Here is an 18,614-nt window from a genome sequence, read left to right as displayed (position 1 = left end):
GGGCTGCACGGCTCTGTCTCCCCACCCTGGTCGGGCACGAATCCCCTCCCTGATGCCACTATACATCACTACGCAGGCTTACCCTGGATGACTCAGGGATGGGAGAATCAACAGTAAAGCTGGCTGATGGACGGCATGCGGTAGAGCTAGCCATGGAGTCTCCCTCCATCTTTATTGATCAGGAACATTCTGTTGTTGTTGGTTCACCAGTTGCTAGTGGTGTAATGTGTGTGTGATCCGTGTACAAGAATCATCTCGCCACACTTCCACTCATGGGTGGCTATCAATGAAGTCGATGCCTGTCGACCTGACTAATTTATTTGACCAGGGGCTCAATTCACAAAGCGATCGTTGCTATGACTATTGTACATCCCATACTTTAACCTAAACTTCCGGCAGTCACAACACAGGGCTGCTTCGTGGAACAAGGTCTGGTGCTATATATTACACCCACTGGGACAACACAGACGGAACAGGTTCGATCAGTGATGCATATTCCAACACAATAAATTCACTCTTTGACAATAGGAATTATATCCCTGTATCGGATCTGTACCGGAAAATCCATAATTGTAATGTTTTCCATCCTTGACCAGCATCGTAGTGGGAACCACTGTGAAGTGGGCCACTGACACAGTCAAAGTCAAATGAGTCATCAAACTTCCAAAATATGAAAGGTCATAAGCGGATGTCATCCCAAGTTGTAATAGAAGTATGAACTTTTCAAAAGGGAATCTATATATGAATCATAACAATTATTTAAAACAATAACTGAATATATCATCTTAAAAACAGGTGCAACTTCTGAAAAGTTTTGATATTGGTCCAAGATCTGTTAATGACGTTATAGTGTTGTCTTCCAGTGACTTATATCAAGACTATACAATAACTGCAATCACAATCATGTGATATTTCCCACTACTTGTACCACTCATACTTCAAAGGTGAAAATATTGTATCAGTGTGCAAAACACTTCTCCATCTTAGTTAACCAAAATTCTTCCCTTATATCAAACCAAGACCCCCTCCCCTTAATTCAGTAAACCAAAAACTGTCCGTTTAGTTCAGCCAATCTTTAATGGCCCTCCCTGAGTTACAGTAAGCCAATACTCGGTTCTCCCCATTACTCAGTTCTGAGTAAACCAAGTGCCTTTCTAATCTCCAACAATTAGGTGACAGGTATCTATCAATTTCTCACTTACCTGACAAGGAGACAAGTCATGTATTTAGTCATCATCCCCCCATCCCAGACAGGTACCCTTCCACCCCCAACAGGCACCCCTCCCTCTGCACACACTGCAGCTATGAGGCACCCTACAGACTCAGCAGCTCCTTGTGGCCACACATGATCCTTTAATCTGTTGCACAGCATGCTGAATTGTCCAACATCACATCTTTATACAGTGTCAAATGTCACCCAAAAAACCACAGGTTAAACAGTTGAGAAAAAGAACATTTATTATAAACATAAGTGATGACATTTTGTAAGCAGCCATGTTAACTTCCATGCAAATGTTCCACAAAGAAGCTTAACTTGTGTTTGTTCAAGTCAAACAACACCCATGCATGCTGCAGCTTCCTCTCACACACATATCTATCTACCCACAGCCATCAAGTAGAAGGCTGGTGCCCTTAAACAACTGCTATCTGAACAAGCCGACTAGATTCGCTCTCAGTAACCATATCTGTATGTATCTGAAGGGTCCTTGAGACGAGCCAACACTCTTCTTACAACAAACCCCCTGTAGCTTCTCTACACCTTATCTCACTGTGTGGCTGGCTACTGACCACAAACCCAGCCAGGATAACTCCAATAACTCACAAAACACTAATTAAATTTACTTGTGGGTCAGCAGACTCTGAATTGTTAGGTTATACCTCCTGAACTACTTATACCTGTACAATATCTCAAGTAACAGATTCATGTGCACCCATGTAGTTAACATCATATAATAGACTGCAAGTGTTTCCATGTCACCTGGGCAGCTAACCTGGCTTAGTGTTGCATTTATCCTTAGTTAATCTTAAACATGATTCCATGCCCACCAGACCACCTCCGTGGTGTAGTGGTTAGAGCGTCCGCCCGGAGAGCGGAAGGTCGTGGGTTCGATCCCCGACCGCATCATACCAAAAGACGTTAAAATATGGTACTTGTTGGTCCCTGCCTGGCCCTCGGCATTAATGGGTACAACAAGGACTGGTCGGCTCGGAGTCAGTATAATGTGTCTGAGTGAGGTATTCATGCTTCACTGCGGCATGGTATCTCAGTGGGCTAGCACTATAAAACCAGCTTAAGTCTGGGCTAGTACAAGCAGCCGCACATTCACACACATGCATGCACGTCGTCATATGAGCGAAATATTCTCAAGTACGACGTAAAACCCAATATCACCTCACCTCACCATGCCCACCAGAAAATGACTGTTATCTGACTGACTTATAATAGATTGTTTTTCAGTGTGTATGTCGTCATTCATTTTCAATCGTCATCTACATTTATTTCCTTTTGTTCACTGTTACCTGACTGACTATAATAGATCTTTGTTGTGCTTCATTTCTGCACTGTATGTCATCACTGACTTTCTAACGTCATATATTGATAAGATAACTTTATTATGGGACTAAGTGTAAGTGTTTGAGCATCACTGTAGGTTGTTCCCCCATTCGCCCCTGCTTACTGCAACACTTCCCCAGCCTCTTCCTCCTCCTCCTCCTCCATATTCCCTACATCCGCCCCCAGCTGGCTCCACTCTAAGATCCAGCAGCTGCACCCTCACACACTCCCAAACATGTGCTTAACCCATTGACTGTGTCTATTTTAACTTTCCACTACAAATAACACCCTGCATATATCACTGTCTCCATGCATTAGTCCTCAGACCCAACATGACAAATTCAGTCTGAACATCATTGACAATCAATCATTATTTCATATTACCAATACTGAATTAAATATTTAATAAACATCAATTTGTATCCTTCCTCAATGAAACTGAAACAGTTGAAAAAAACAACCTTCATACTTGATAAGCTGACGATATCTTGTACTGAATATCCTACCCCTAATCTAATATTTTCATCCAATTTAGTTCTGTGAGTTACTAGATTATGCTACTCATTCAGCTGATAATTTACTGACACAACTTCTGAATCAATACATCTAACGATAATTCAAAACATCCCGTTTCAAGATGCCACACGTGAAAAACGTTTCTCTGTAGCTCTTATTCTGCTTCATCAAACTTAACTCACATTGCCTTAAAAATTACTTCAAAATGCAAATCAATCTAAATTTTGACTTTAGACATTTTTAAAAGCTCTCATTCAAGATAATGATTGGACCGTGAATGATTGGCCCATGAATCTTGTTTCACCCATGTGAAGGTTTCACAGGACGATGACCTGTTACTTAATGTCACACAGCAGAATTGAACAAATGTCAGTCTCAGCTGAAAACCTGGAGTCAATTTCTTCAATTACACCATACATAATCAAACTTCCTAAGCCTCTTAGCTTGTCAAACTCCTGTAATCTGATCCAAATGTTAAGAAAACCATCCCCTGAAGGAACAGCTTCAGGTATAGAAGGGCACATGATCTAATCCTGTCCACTGAGTCCATTCAGGGTAAACTGGTCACCAGATTTGTCACATAGAAGTCAAAGCAAATATAACGTTCTTTAGCTCCAAAAACAAAATCCACTAAAATGCAATGTGAATATCTGTCCATATTTTCTTTCAAACACCAATCATTTTTCAACATCCACAGCAACTACATGCATTAAAAATCAAACATTTTGTATAACCCAGCAAAAGCTAGTGTCGTCCCTTGTTAATAAAAAGTCTTCATAAAGGACCAATCTCTTGCCACACACCTGTTACACAATATGCTAATCCTAGGACCAACTTGACCAGGAATAGGCAGTCAAACCACCCAATACACAATGTTGTTGTCTCTAGGACAAGCCTATCCCGGAATACATTGTGTAAACAATCAGTAAGCAATCTATTTACCTTGAAGATACAATTAACTTGTAACGATCTGTGTATCCACCCAATACACAATAAGGTTTTAAGGAGAAACAGATGAAGGAATGAATTGTGCATACACCAAAGGCATCATCGTGACTGACAGTGAGTGAGTGAGTATGGTTTTACGCCATTAGCAATATTCCAGCAATATCACGGCGGGGGACACCAGAAATGGGCTTCACACATTGTGCCCATGTGGGGTCGTGACTGACATAATAAAGCGAGTATAATAAATATGGTCAGTTTCTTTGGTCCATGTTGGCTCACACTATATACAGACACATATTAATCCACATCTTCCTGATGTTCAAAATAGCAAGGACTTATATCTACATCATCAAAATAATGCAATTTCCAGTCTTAAATCTGACATTGTATTGTCATAAAAGCTGGCTAAAGGTGTCAAGAAAAAGCTACTTACATTTTTTTGTAGTTATGTCATGATTCAAGAATCATAAATGGATATTTATGTTTAACCAAACAAGTGGAATATCTGAATCACAATTGTGTCCCTAAAATAATCAGATGGTTATACAATGCATCCAGTCAGACCACTGTTCAGAACATCCTAAAAAAATATTCATTATGATTCATGCTTGCCCTGCTCTGGAGGAGGATATTAAAAGATGGGTTTACCGGAATCTGATTGGTGTAATAGGGCTGGAAGTAGAAAAGTCACACAATGTCACCAGATACCCTTCGGGACACACAGCAGCAACTGCATTCGTGTTGCTGATATTTCAACCCAACAGGGAATTCAGTCCAGTTATGAATAGGTCTTTAGCAGCTCTCTTCACTGTTATAGATTTTCTCAAATGCTTTGGGCTTTCAGGAAGTGATTTAACTTAATTAGATTCACTTTAAGAGCTGCTTCTCAGGGAAAGATTTAATACAAGTTCATCATCAGCTCTCTCTAGTTTAGTTCATGCGACGGAAGTCCCTTCAAGAAATGTCAAATTCTCGTAAAAGTGAGTAAGTGAGTGGGATTTCATGTTGCTATGCAATTATTATTTCGGCACTTATGGCACATGAATATAAGTTTTATATGAAATGAGGATTTGGCTTTGTCCTTCACCACTAGGGCCATCACCTTGAAGCATTGACACGGAAGGGGCTTCTTCGGCATACACTTCCATACACTCTCTAAAGTGAAATCATGCCTAAAAAAACAAAATACATATATATTGTTTCTGATTCTGTCCTTTGTCATTGTTTGGTTAGTCTTCACAAACTCGAGGGTCAATCAAAAGCCTAACTCTTTCCATAACAGAAGAAACAAGGGGCCTAGTGCTATCAAATGAATTCACCTAAGCAGAGTTATGCCCCTTTGCTGCCAGGATCAGTTAGCTGTGAGTTTGAATCCAAGAAACCCTAATTGCAATTCTCTATGCTTGACTAACCACTAAACTTACTTAATGATCTCTCCTACCTGAAGTACTTGTGAAATTACAGCTATGAGCTGTCATTAGTCAAACTCCTTAACACATAAAGGTGACTGTTTGATAATCCAGTTAATTATTGCTGTCCTTACAATTGTAGTACAGCTACACTTAGTAACCTCAATTTCACAAAGGAGTAAGTCAGTGAGCATGGTTTAACGTTGCTTTTAGCATTATTCCAGCAATATCACGGCGGGGAACACCAGAAATGGGCTTCACATATTGTACTCATGTGGGGAATTGAACCCAGGTCTGCAGCATGACGAGCAGACACTTTAACCACTAGGCTACCCCACAGCCCCATTTTCACAAAGGAAAGAAAAGCCCCCAGTAATAAAAGTCTTAACCATTAGCCACTGTGGTGAAATCCATGTGTTTGGTGTAAGCAAACCTAGAAACATCAAGGTTGACCCGGTCTGAACCCTCACTCGGGACAGCTTTCCGGCAACTTACTAACTGTGTCACCCTGGGCAACTGGGCCACCTTTGGCCAGCTTCACACATGGAGCTGACTGTGATAATACCGTTACACGTTGTCATTACAGTCATCACACAGCCCCTCACACACCATGGTTGGCTGCACAGAACTCAAACCAGCCAGAATAAGACATAGTCTGTCTCACAGTCCCTGAACCATATTATTTTCCCTAACTGCCCAGCCCTCCCTGCAATGCTGAAGCCCTAAATGAAGTAAGTCTAGATTTCCTCAGGTTCAGATTATCTCTGGTCTCCTAGAGGCTCCTTTTCAGTTTACACAGGTGTATTTGTTACTATTAAAATTATATATATTCAGGGACTAAGCATTAGTCTGAATAAGACATGGCTGGTCAATGTAACATAGACAAAGACTGGACATCATCGAGCAGGACAAACAAAGCCTTTATGAATATTTCATCACATAACCATTGACATAAATATGGTGTGAAGAACATAAAACTTGTGAAACAGAATTTGCGTGTCAAGATGAAGCAACATAGGAGTGTTATCATATTACACTCTTCTTGCAGCACACAGGATATTGGTTGGGGTGCACATCAGTCAAGCTACCATACCACAATAACACATACCGAGCCTTGTAGTAGGAAGTAATTTTTATAATAATTTCAAACGATCCTCATAGAATTTATGCTGAGTTTGAAAGGGCTATTAACAACATACCACCATTATCACAGCAGGGGGTCACCGAAATAGGCACTATAACACAAATACCCATGTAGATTAATGTGTGCTCAGATTCCTAAAGCACCTCTACTACCATTCGCCAAAACTAAAGTACAGAATGTTTATTTCAGCCCATAAAAATATAGATTAGATATGTCTTAATTTCTTTCTCTGATTAATCTCTTGATTAGCAAAAACCTGGTTTCTAAAGATAATATGGAAGAGAGTTTTACGGACGCCAACTTCTTTTTTTATGAGGAAAACAACGTTTTGGAGTATGTGCTTACTTGTTCATGTTTAGAAGTGATACACGTAAGGTAGAGACTCCTTCATGAAGGAGTAAGCATGTACTCTGAAACATTGTGTTTATCTTATAAAGAAGCTGACATCAATAAAACTTTCTTCCTTATGTGTATCACTTCTAAATACCATTTAAAGTCAATGCCTAGTTTAGCTATTAAGTGAAGCACATCAAAGGTAGATACTAGCAGAAATAAATACAGTCCCAGGACAATGATAAAAGATCTGGAAAAGATAAAAAAATAACAGCAAAAATAGTTTAGGTTGAGAGGTTCCTGATTACAGTCAATGAAGAAACCAGAAGCCAACATGTTTTGCCTTCAGCCCGGCTACTAACGTGTAGTATCAGGGAGCAGTTATTGCACCACAAGGGAGCAGTCATTTACTACAGAACACCTCTGATATGTCCCTAGCTGCCTTCACTGATCAGCAGGATTAAGATACTCACTCTTTACTGTGAATTGGATCATAAAGTCTGTCATAAATAAGCTATGCCAATTACATGCAGCCTATGCAAGTGCTATGCGGACAATAACTGTCTTTGCCTACTCCCTTCAGAGATCTGATATTGTATGGTAGTTTTTTTGTGGTGAATGTTCAGACCACAATGAACACAGTGCTTAACTGACAAAAGACATACCACAGATTGTTATAAACAGGTCAACCTGTACAGGGTGCCACCTCCAGGTACAATGAGATACTGTTGTGAAGTTTTAATATTCAGTGTGAAATGTTAACACCATTCAGATTTTACCTTAACTTACATAAGTGGGGGTCCAAGGACCCTGATACTAGATTTCAAGTGTCTTTGCAGGCAGTATGACACTCCTGCTCAGTTAAGTACTAAAATGGTGTGTGCAGCACACTTATATAACCATATCAGACCCTGGAATGAATCAATAGGCTACCCCACAGAGAAAGACACACATTTGTGCATGGCAGCAAGAAATCTAAGGGAATGAAATTCTGTCTAAAGTCTGCCCAAGGCTGTCATACAGACCCTTACACAAATATATCCAAGAAAGCTTCTGAAAGTCTAGAATATGTGGCAAGTCTAGATCACCACAGTTTCAGTTTCTGAAAATGAAAAATATTCTCTGGACTTTTAATCATAATTTATGAATATGAACCTATTCCCCTGTAAAAATGTTCATTTCAGAGACTAGATGTTAGTCTAATGGGTCATGAATTGATGTCAGTAACTCATATTTTGGGACACCACCACTGGGAAAGTATGTCACCAGCATGTCAAAGCATGCTAGCTCAGAGAATTTCAACACAGTGCATGAAATATCAACATGGGACGTGTTTTTGACACAGTACAGCAAGAAATTCCTGTGACCAATCACTCAAGTACCATCCATGCATCCTTCACTGTCCCTACTGCCCCACCATCTTTACACAACTGTATCTACAGTACAGTACACCGCTATTTTCTATGTTTTCCAGCCATGGAGAATGATACGTGGTAATTACAATAATGTGAGAATGTTGAATCAAGAGAGGGATACAGTCAATACAACTTTAAAATGGCCAACCCACAACTCAAATAGTTTGAACATCTATTTGAACATTTCTGAAACGAAGCAGTGGTCTTTTCAAGCTGTATAACCCATTTCATACTGACACATTCTGGACACTGAGAATACAATGTACTATTATAAAGGAGAGAATCAACACAATGTACCATAGAACCTAGAACAAGGAGAGGATGAATACAATGTACCATAGAACCTAGAACAAGGAGAGGATGAATACAATGTACCATAGAACCTAGAACAAGGAGAGGATGAATACAATTGTACCATAGAACCTAGAACAAGGAGAGGATGAATACAATGTACCATAGAACCTAGAACAAGGACAGGATGTACCATACAACCTACAGCAAAGTGAAAATCAACACAAGAGACTGAGTGAGTTTGGTTTTACGCTGCTTTTAACAATATTCCAGCAATATCATGGCGGGGAACACCAGAAATGGGCTTCCGGATTGTGCCCATGTGGGTAATCCAACCCGGGTCTTTAGCGTGACGAGTGAACACCTTAACCATTAGGCTACCCCACCACCCCATAGAACCTAGAACAAGGAGAGGATGAATACAATGTACCATAGAACCTAGAACAAGGGGAGGATGAATACAATGTACCATAGAACCTAGAACAAGGAGAGGATGAATACAATGTACCATAGAACCTAGAACAAGGAGAGGATGAATACAATGTACCATAGAACCTAGAACAAGGAGAGGATGAATACAATTGTACCATACAACCTACAACAAAGGGACAATAAATGCAATGTACCATACAACCTAAAACAAGGAAAGACTCAGTACAAAAGAACTTAGAGCAAGGTATCATACATAACTCATAAGCAACATATTCCGTAATATTTCATAAACAAATAGCAATAAGTTCCACACTATCCAGTTTCCACCATTGAAAATATATGCAGAGAGTCAATGCATTACAGTGCTTTAATCCAATGTGTAAAATCAATCCAACTTATGCATACAGTATCGACTTTAGAAACTGAATAAATAGAAAAGACTGAGTATATATACTATATTTGTGTAGCACCTTTGTACATCTGGTGGAGCAGTGTGGACAACAGCTCTACAAGGCATACGTATCCCCCAAAGATATGACCAGATGATGCCCATGCTTCATTGCGGCCAGATGGACAGATGGGAGGAGCAGACGTCAACACCAGCAGACGTCAACACTAACAGACGTCAACACCTTGGACATCAAAGCTCAAAGTTGCAGATGACCTACTGGTCGTGGTTTCTATCGTAACTAATCATCGGAATCTCAAATTCTGATCAAAAGTCACTTTGAAGTTTGTCACAGTTGAAGCAGATGACTTGTTGCTGGATTTCGAAGCATATTGAATTCACCAGGGTCTGTCACGAACATGTTTCTTAGACATTGTATCAAAGTATGTGGAAATCAATACACAGCTGGTGTTATTGCAGACTGTGTCGGAGTCTTGAGATTGTCATACTGCCTTGTCACATTCACAATATTCCTCTTCATCCTCGTCTGATCAGCAGACTGGACCAGCTCATCCTGTCTCATCACAGACTCATTCACAACAGAAAATGATGATCAAACTTTTCCGAACAACAGGTTCAGCTATTACCCTCCAATGTCACCAAACAGACAGACTTTCAACCAGTTCAGGAAACAGCTCGCTGTGTTTCCAAGATGAAATCTCAACATAAAACCTCAGCCACTGTCACCCTAACATGTGACACACCTATCTCGGCGTCGTGGAAGGTATTCTGGAATAATCTCACACCACATGCAACAAAGCTATCGATCCAGCAACCCTGTCAACAACATCTTCAGAGTCTGTCCACAACGCTCACAAAACAGAGAACACCTTGCCATTTTCTTCTGAAGCTTCACTCCATCCATCTAATGCATGCTTAACTTCATCAACCACATGGCTCCACATCCTCCTACTTGACATCCCTAATTCTGACTATTCAAGGTCACAGAGTTGACATCAAATCCCGTGACAATACATCGTAATCTGACATTCAGACAACATGACTAGGAGCTGATCAAACTAACCTGAAAGATTAATGACAATAGTCAGATTCGTTAATTATTCTTTCAGTCTTCATCCAACTTTGGTTCACTCTGTTCTTCCGTGAATCATGACACAAAGTACACAAATTCCACATGCCAAGTTCATATATACAAATCCACAAAAATCCTTCAAACAAAAGAAAGATTGGCAAAGTATCCAAATTCTTGAAACCAAAACATGGATTGATTTAAATTATTTTCCACACAAATTATAGTATCCCTGAAACAGCACATTAATCTTGACTTCGGCCACCACAGAGTGGATGTCCTGCCACAATGGAGTCATCACAGTCCTTCCTGCATGAAGTGGAAGGGAAGTGTACCATCCTGTCTGTGGCTAAACACTGGGTCAGGATACAGTGTGGGGAGGTCATGTGTCACATGCAGATTCCTGGTGCTAGTGTTGATGGATGCTTATGCACATCATCACATGCACTTATACACACCTAGATGAGCCTGCACCATATTATTATTTCATATCCAACACTTGACTGGACCTCTACCACAGTGATGGTGACACAACCACTCAGCCTTAAGTCAGTTCTCTTAATGCAAATTGTAAGTACACTTGAAACACACTCTTCATCAACTAGATCTCATGGGTCTCTCAAACTGTTGGAACAAATATTCACGTGCTCTTTCTCTCATTCTACATCAACTTCGTGCTCTATAAAATAATCGGTGATCTGTCCACATTGATAAAATGTTGAGATAGAACTGACATGATCTAACCTGATCTGACCTCGTCAATTCTAATGGGAAGTTGAAGACATATTTTCCTTATTTATTCAGCTTTTAGGTCATATGACCTTATATGAGAACCATATACCGTAGAGTCCCAGAAATAGGACCCTCTTCCAGAGTTGGACAAACCCCGATGACAGAGGTGGCAACTCCGTGGTTCATAGCCAGAACACTGCCGGATCAATGAGTCCACAACACGACCCGCTGGAACCAGCTAAGCTGACAAACAACACTTACCATTAAGGAAATCCGAGTTCTATTCTAACATGCCTCTCAAAGAAAACACTTATCATTGTAACAACAATTAACATGTAATTCGTTTGATGAGTGATTTCAGAATATGTAAGCTATTCACTACATGTTCATCATCAATATTTCGTTATGTTCAGGATGAGAAACTTACTGAAAAATTACATGGCACCAGTGGAAAAATTTACCTAAAATTAAGAAACATGTTTTGATGTCAATATATATGTAAAAGATATACTTTCAAAACCTTTAACCTCTTACAGAAATGCCTCTGAGTGAGTAACACATTTCCCTAAACTTCAATACATCTCTTTTTATATCACTTTTTAACCTATTTCTTTCTTCTTTGTAAAAGGTTGGAAGGGTTCATTGTCCCTAAGAAAAGTCAATTTGAACTAACAAATTAATCCCCACGTAATGACTTGCCCAGAGTTAATTCTAAGATCTTGATAATTGACAGGTCTCCAGTATTCATTTACAAAATCATGTTCCAACCTACTATCTTTAATGATCGGTATATAAATATTTCAGTTGTTGTACCTTCTTATGTAAGTTAAAAAAACTAACCATTCATCCATGCCTGTTGTTCAAATAACTTGTGAAATGGAATTTGCCTTGTAAACAAAACCTTGACTCGAACATGTGTTGCTTGTCGTGACTGGTCCCGTACAGCATTCATCACTGCATCGTCACTAATCGTTGACCGATGGATTCATACATCGGCTCACAACAATATAATGAGAAGGGAGGTATGGATGTTTGATTTGACTATATGTATTGGTGCATGTGGTGATATTCTATTAACTTCTTTACAGCTATGTTCTTTGTTGATTATATTTTTTTAAATATAACTTAAGATGGGGCCCATGTGCATATACCTGTGACATTACGGTATGTTACGTCATGCTTTCATCTCAGTTGTTAATTACTTTTCAGGAATGGAGACATTTCTAGTTCAATGGTTCGTAGTTCAATGCAGCAGTTAGCAATATTTCAGCCATATCCATCAAAACAGCCTGTTCACAATTGAGTCTGGGTCAGACAAACCTGTGATTACTTATATGTAACATGATCAGCAATGTACATTGGGGTACGATGACTATCTACCAAGCGTGGCACATATCCTGATACAACAAGCATGGTTATTGGGACCCTTCATAAGACTATACGTCTTTCATATATTGATGCAGTCATCAGTTCAATCACAATGTAATAACCAGCTACGTGAGTATGCAGTGTTTTCAGATCAATTACAATGTAATGATTACTTACATGAGAATGCTGTGTTCAGGTGAATTACAATGTAATAATTATTTACATGAGTATGCAGTGTTTTCAGGTCAGTTGACAATGTAATAATCAGTTACATGAATAAGCAGTGTTTTCAGGTCAGTTGACAATGTAATAATCAGTTACATGAATAAGCAGTGTTTTCAGGTCAAGTACAATGTAATAATCAGTTACGTGAGTATGCAGCATTTTCAGGTCAAGTACAATGTAATAATCAGTCACATGAGCATGCAGCATTTTCAGGTCAGTGACAATGCAAAAACAATCTACGTGAGTTAGCTGTGTTTAAAGAAGTAGTTTCCGTGTGTGATGCCAGTGGACTTACTTCCCCGTAGCTGACTCCTCCTCCGCACCTCCTGGCCCCCGACTCTTCTCTTGCTCTGGAAATAGAAACAACTTGACTCAAGATGTTGCCACACAGACCAGACAATCAGTGTCAGGATTCACAACCTGAAGACGTCACAGCCTCAAGTTACGCTGCATCTGCTAAGTTGTGATCATGTATTTTCCACATGTAACAATACCTGCTAAACATGTCAATAATACCTGGGCTTACAGCCACATATCATTTCAGGAAGATGAGCACACACACAAATATCGAATTATGCATGTTTATGAAAATCAATATGACAAGATGGCTCGACTTGTCAACACAAAACTATACTTAGTTGTGAATAACTGCATCCTGATTTAGCATTACATAACATGTACACCAGTGCTGTTAAGCAAGCAAGGAAGGCAAGGTGTCCTACCCATGAGCTTATGTTAAAGCTGAATATAGAGTCATTAGACTCAAATACAGAGGCAAAAACCTACAAAGGCTCACAGAATCATCATGACTTGGAGCATGGTATACTGCCATGCCCCATAAAATAAAACAAAAAAATCAACAATATTTGTACAAAATTAACAAAACAACCACAGCAATATGTGCCATTGTCGTAAGTCAATGTTAAGGTAGACTAGTTACTATCATCTTAGTGCTAAGATTGCCATGCACAACATCACAACTCTGACATTATTGCAGGTAGCAACTACAAAATGTTTCAGTTTGGAATATGTTTGGACAAAGAAGTGAAGAGTAGAAGCATACCTAGTACACGACGTGACCTGCTGTCATTGAGTGAAGGAGTGGTGGAACCAGCCTCAACAAACTTAGTCTATATCAATCTATACACCTGGCGACAGTTGGCAGAATCAAGACTGAGTCAATCGGCAAAGAAACCATAGAAGCACAATGATAACACCATTCTCCTGTCATCCAAACCCTCACATACCTGTCGTCACACCAGCGGTATGAAGAGATGTTGACACAGTAGGTGTCCCTGGCTCTCCCCCTGTAGATAGGTAGCATGTACCTACAGTGCACACCCCACGTGACACACAGACTCCACCGCAAACATACTAGCCAGGTCCTCTATACACAGCTCACGACCACTGGCCCCTGATCACAAGCACCCAGCACGTACTTCAATCATTCAAAGGGGCACAATAGAAAGTGACAGCTCTGTAAATCGGTCGAGTCAGATAGTGGGGAAGGATCTACAGAATCAACTTCATCTACATTAACTTGTGGAGGGACTTTCGACTCACATCACAAAGAGAGTCTGTGCAGAGTGTTCGGACACTGATGTAAACAATCCCTCCCTGTGAGGTGTTGCCAACACCAACGTTATCAACCCAAATAGCCAGGGTGGGACATTCGACATTGACTGGACATTGTAGGATGTCTGAAGGCCAGGGTTGATTCCCAACAGTCTTAAGGTAATTTCTTATAGATTTAAAAAAAAAGAGGAACGAAACAGCTATATATTTTAATATTTAACTGTCATGGAGATTAATAATGATAACATAGAAAACAGCTTCCTTCCGTTGGGGTGGGGATTGCTATGTGACAAAGATATTGATGCAATGTGTTGTGAAAAGATATATAATACAGCTATTGAGGCTCGGCTTAAGAGCTGTATTCAAGGGAGTGACATTTGATTATCGGATCCCAGGATTCATGCTATGGCAAACGTAGGAGTAAACATTTCTTAAAAGCTGCGTAGCAAAGATGGTGATATGACTTATAACATGATCAGCACAGATACTGATTGGTTGATGTTCTAGTATATTCAGTGATTGTCTTCCAAGATATTTTTTCAAGCTTAGTGATGATGACTCAAGTGATGAAATGATGAAAATGTCCACAATTCCCTATGTCCCTTTCAAAATCACTGCGCAACATCACAATAGAATAACAACAGGACTAACGAAGATAACTGCTTTTAGTGAACATCAGACATTGTACAATATATAGAACAAACTTTATGGATAACAACTTCTTTTTATTCGTGAGTGTGCGACGTTTCCATCCAGATTCTTGTACCGTTGTCAAGCATAATGGAACATGAAGAAGGGGGAAGTGTATATATACTGGATGTAACAATGTAACGAAGAAAACAAAGAAGTTGTTATCCATAAAGTTTGTTCTATATTGTACTTCCCAACTTCTAAAATGCCACTCAAAGAAGTTATCAGACATTGCGTATGCCCCCTCTATTCCTGATGACATGACTTCCATATCATACAAACTGGTACAAGTACCGATGCACAACCGCACCATAACATATCACTGTTCAGAATTTCAAGTCAAACAGTGGTTTAGTAAGTGTGTGAACATTGTATACAGTAACCTCATTTAATACAGTAACCTGAATATGTATACATAGAGAGAGGAACTACAGTAACATCAACCGGACACAATATCTAGAGTACGCTTAGTAACCTTAAAGCAACCAGTTAACATAATAACTACAGTAAACATAGTAACTAAAGTTAACAGTGTTAGTGTTAACTGCAGAAACTAGCACTTTCTCCAAGAATCACTTTATTCAACCCTACAGCCATTATCAACTGGTTATCCCTGAGGCCTTATTTCATGAACCTCAAAGTATTCAACTTGAAACCTCCTTTACGGCAAAACCGCTTTTGATCAACCAAAGAGACTTTAACTCCAAGTTTTCCTGAGGCCTTATTTCATGAACCCCATTATTCTTCAACTTGAAACCTCCTTTACTGCGTGAAACCTTCAATCAACCCCAACTCCCTTTACTTCAAGTTTCCCATAAGTTTTACTGCGAGAACCCTTCAATCAACCCCAACTCCCTTTACTCCAAGTATCCCTGAGGTTTTACTGCGAGAAACCTTCAATCAACCCCAACTCCCTTTACTCCAAGTATCCCTGAGGTTTCACTGCAAGAACCCTTCAATCAACCCCAACTCCCTTTACTCCAAGTATCCCTGAAGTTTCACTGCAAGAACCCTTCAATCAACCCCAACTCCCTTTACTCCAAGTATCCCTGAAGTTTCACTGCAAGAACCCTTCAATCAACCCCAACTCCCTTTGCTCCAAGTATCCCTGAAGTTTCACTGCAAGAACCCTTCAATCAAGTATCCCTGAAGTTTCACTGCAAGAACCCTTCAGTCAACCCCAAACTCCCTTTACTCCAAGTATCGCTGAGGTCTTACTGCAAAAAACCCTTCAATCAACTTCAAAGTCCTTAAATATTCCAAGGCATTACTTCATTCAGCTTGCAACCACCTCTTCATGCTTGAACCCTGAGGTTCATTCAGCTTCAATCCTATACACCATTAAGCCGTCCTCAAACTTTCTAATCATACCTGACAAAACATGATTCCAGCTGAGCAGGTAAACCTGAATAAAACCTACCTTACATGAAGCAGTGTCTCCACTTGAATAACATCCGGTTTGATGTACAAATTCCCTCAGGAGTAAACACAAATCCAGTTCATTTTTGTAAGTGTAGGTCATCGGCCTATGATTACATCTGTGTTACAACTGATGTGATGTTTACATATCTTATTGTACTGACAGAAACGTACTTGATAAATACACACAGCTAGGTTTGTAACTAATTTCCATTCATCTGTAGACATAGGATCATTATACTTATAGGTTACGGACTGACCCCTCTATAAGTACCCCTACCCTAACGTACAGGTGTGTGTAACTTGATCCCCCTCCTGTTCCACCTGAGTGACCACAGCCAGGTAAACACACAGGATCACAGGTATACAACTAACTGGTCCATAAATGTCTCCACTCTACCTGGACTCGGTCATACTACAGTGACGGGGGACAGACAAACATTGTGTAGAGGGGTGGCTACTACCTCGGAGAACGTAATACCACCTTGAAAGAGTTATTGCTCCACAGGATGTACGGTATCAGCTACACCTGTAGCCATGAAACTAACAATTAAGGGGATCAAAATGTACTTCAAACCAAATAAAATACACTCCATTGTAAGATAATGAAATGTAATTTCATTACAAAATAATTAATCTGTCGTTAAATCTGACCCCATTCTAGGAATCAAACCCCTGCCTTCAGCATGACAAGCTAATAAACAGAGCAAATTAACCACTGAGCTCTATCGAAACAGCATACAAGGAGCCAATGGTATTTATTCAACGTATTGACATACATTGTTCTTAGCATGAAATATTTTAAGCTCTGATAACTCTGAACTGCTTATTATCTACGCATGCTCGTTTAGAGTTTGAAACATATACAATATGTTGCTGAGGAGTGGTAGTTAGCTTTTCCAAATTCAGATACGTTGTTGGACAGTAGTAGCTACTTATATCATTCAAATAAGTTGTTGGACAGTAGTACTTAGTTACATCATTCAAATAAGTTGTTGGACAGTAGTACTTAGTTATATCATTCAAATAAGAGTTTGGAAAGTAGTAGTTAGTCACATCATTCAAGTGACTGTTGAGCAGTAATCAGGGTAAAAGATCAATTATCAGATAAGTTAATATGAGAAAACAGTAATGAGTATAATATTGGGCAGCAACAAATAATGTCATCCCTATAACTTTCAGAACAATATTCAACAAGATGTCATCAGTCAGGTCAGGTGTTGCTTCAGTGTTTAATCCAAAATAGCAACATAACGTATTCAGGACAAACTCACAAATACAAACAGAAAAACAACAAAACAATCCCAACTAGCTGATGAAATGTGTCTCTATCACTGAGTGCACTTCTCTAGCCGTGCTGAAGCAGAAACCAACTTTTTTCCTGGTTTCATATTGCCATGAGAAGCAGTTCCCCAGCTGTCACTGCTGGGAGTCAAGATACAAGGACAGATATTGATACTGTTTCTCAGGGGATCAATGCATCTTCAACAGTGCTGCTATTACCTGCATCTGTGGAGCACTGGTGAGGACATTTAAGTAGCAAAACATCTGACACACATGCACAGAAATCCAATCTACTCTTTAACCGACACACTTCACTCTGCCATTGAATTACAGTTAGTCATCACTGAGTCAGTAAGACATCACACATGTCGTGCAAGTGACCACTGTCCAGCTGGCCCAGCCTCACATCAATGTCTATGGACGGTATAGATACCTGAACTTGAGGTCTGTCTCATTGAATTACTTCAAATAACATAAAAGAGAGTACCCCTTTAAACATTCTAGAAAAGACTGGGTCCACAGCATATTTGAGCTTACGGACGCCAGCAATAAGGCCATTTTCATGTTTAAAGACAAACATGGTCATACTCCTCACTGTTGCAGTTGCTGTAGAAGATCTATAAAATATGAAACACACTTTTCCATTTGGTTAATCAGTTCTGATTTCAGAAGAAGTGCATTTGTATAAAATCAGAGAAGTCTTGTCACATGATATGCGCATTAGCTGGCAGCAGTGGTGCAATGCTAAGTTCTTTACTGTGTAGGAGTGTGCTTGTATGTCTTTGATTCAGTTTCATAAGA

General features: G+C 39.7%; 1 protein-coding gene and 1 long non-coding RNA gene across 6 annotated transcripts in view; one reads left to right on the top strand and one right to left on the bottom strand.

The window, feature by feature from the left end:
* LOC124287609 (nucleolar and coiled-body phosphoprotein 1-like) overlaps nucleotides 1-18,614 on the bottom strand; it is a 74,543-nt gene that overhangs the window by 22,512 nt on the left and 33,417 nt on the right. For both annotated transcript variants that reach the window (XM_046724109.1, XM_046724119.1), the window contains exon 7: nucleotides 13,141-13,195. In XM_046724109.1, the coding sequence (XP_046580065.1) occupies nucleotides 13,141-13,195 (55 nt within the window). The remainder of the gene's footprint in view (nucleotides 1-13,140; nucleotides 13,196-18,614) is intronic.
* The window catches only part of LOC124287637, a 37,670-nt gene continuing 33,150 nt past the window's right edge, over nucleotides 14,095-18,614 (top strand). For 2 of the 4 annotated variants that reach the window (XR_006901294.1, XR_006901301.1), the window contains exon 1: nucleotides 14,095-14,579. This is a non-coding gene — a long non-coding RNA (uncharacterized LOC124287637). The remainder of the gene's footprint in view (nucleotides 14,580-18,614) is intronic. The other 2 variants (XR_006901293.1, XR_006901296.1) reach the window with 2 other exon arrangements.

Source organism: Haliotis rubra, unplaced genomic scaffold, assembly GCF_003918875.1.
Source record: "Haliotis rubra isolate DU_JTF1 unplaced genomic scaffold, ASM391887v1 Scf1109, whole genome shotgun sequence".
In the NCBI taxonomy this organism is placed as follows: Eukaryota; Metazoa; Mollusca; class Gastropoda; order Lepetellida; family Haliotidae; genus Haliotis; species Haliotis rubra.
Note: the sequence above shows the minus strand (reverse complement) of the source record. Positions and strands in the feature narration are given on the sequence as shown.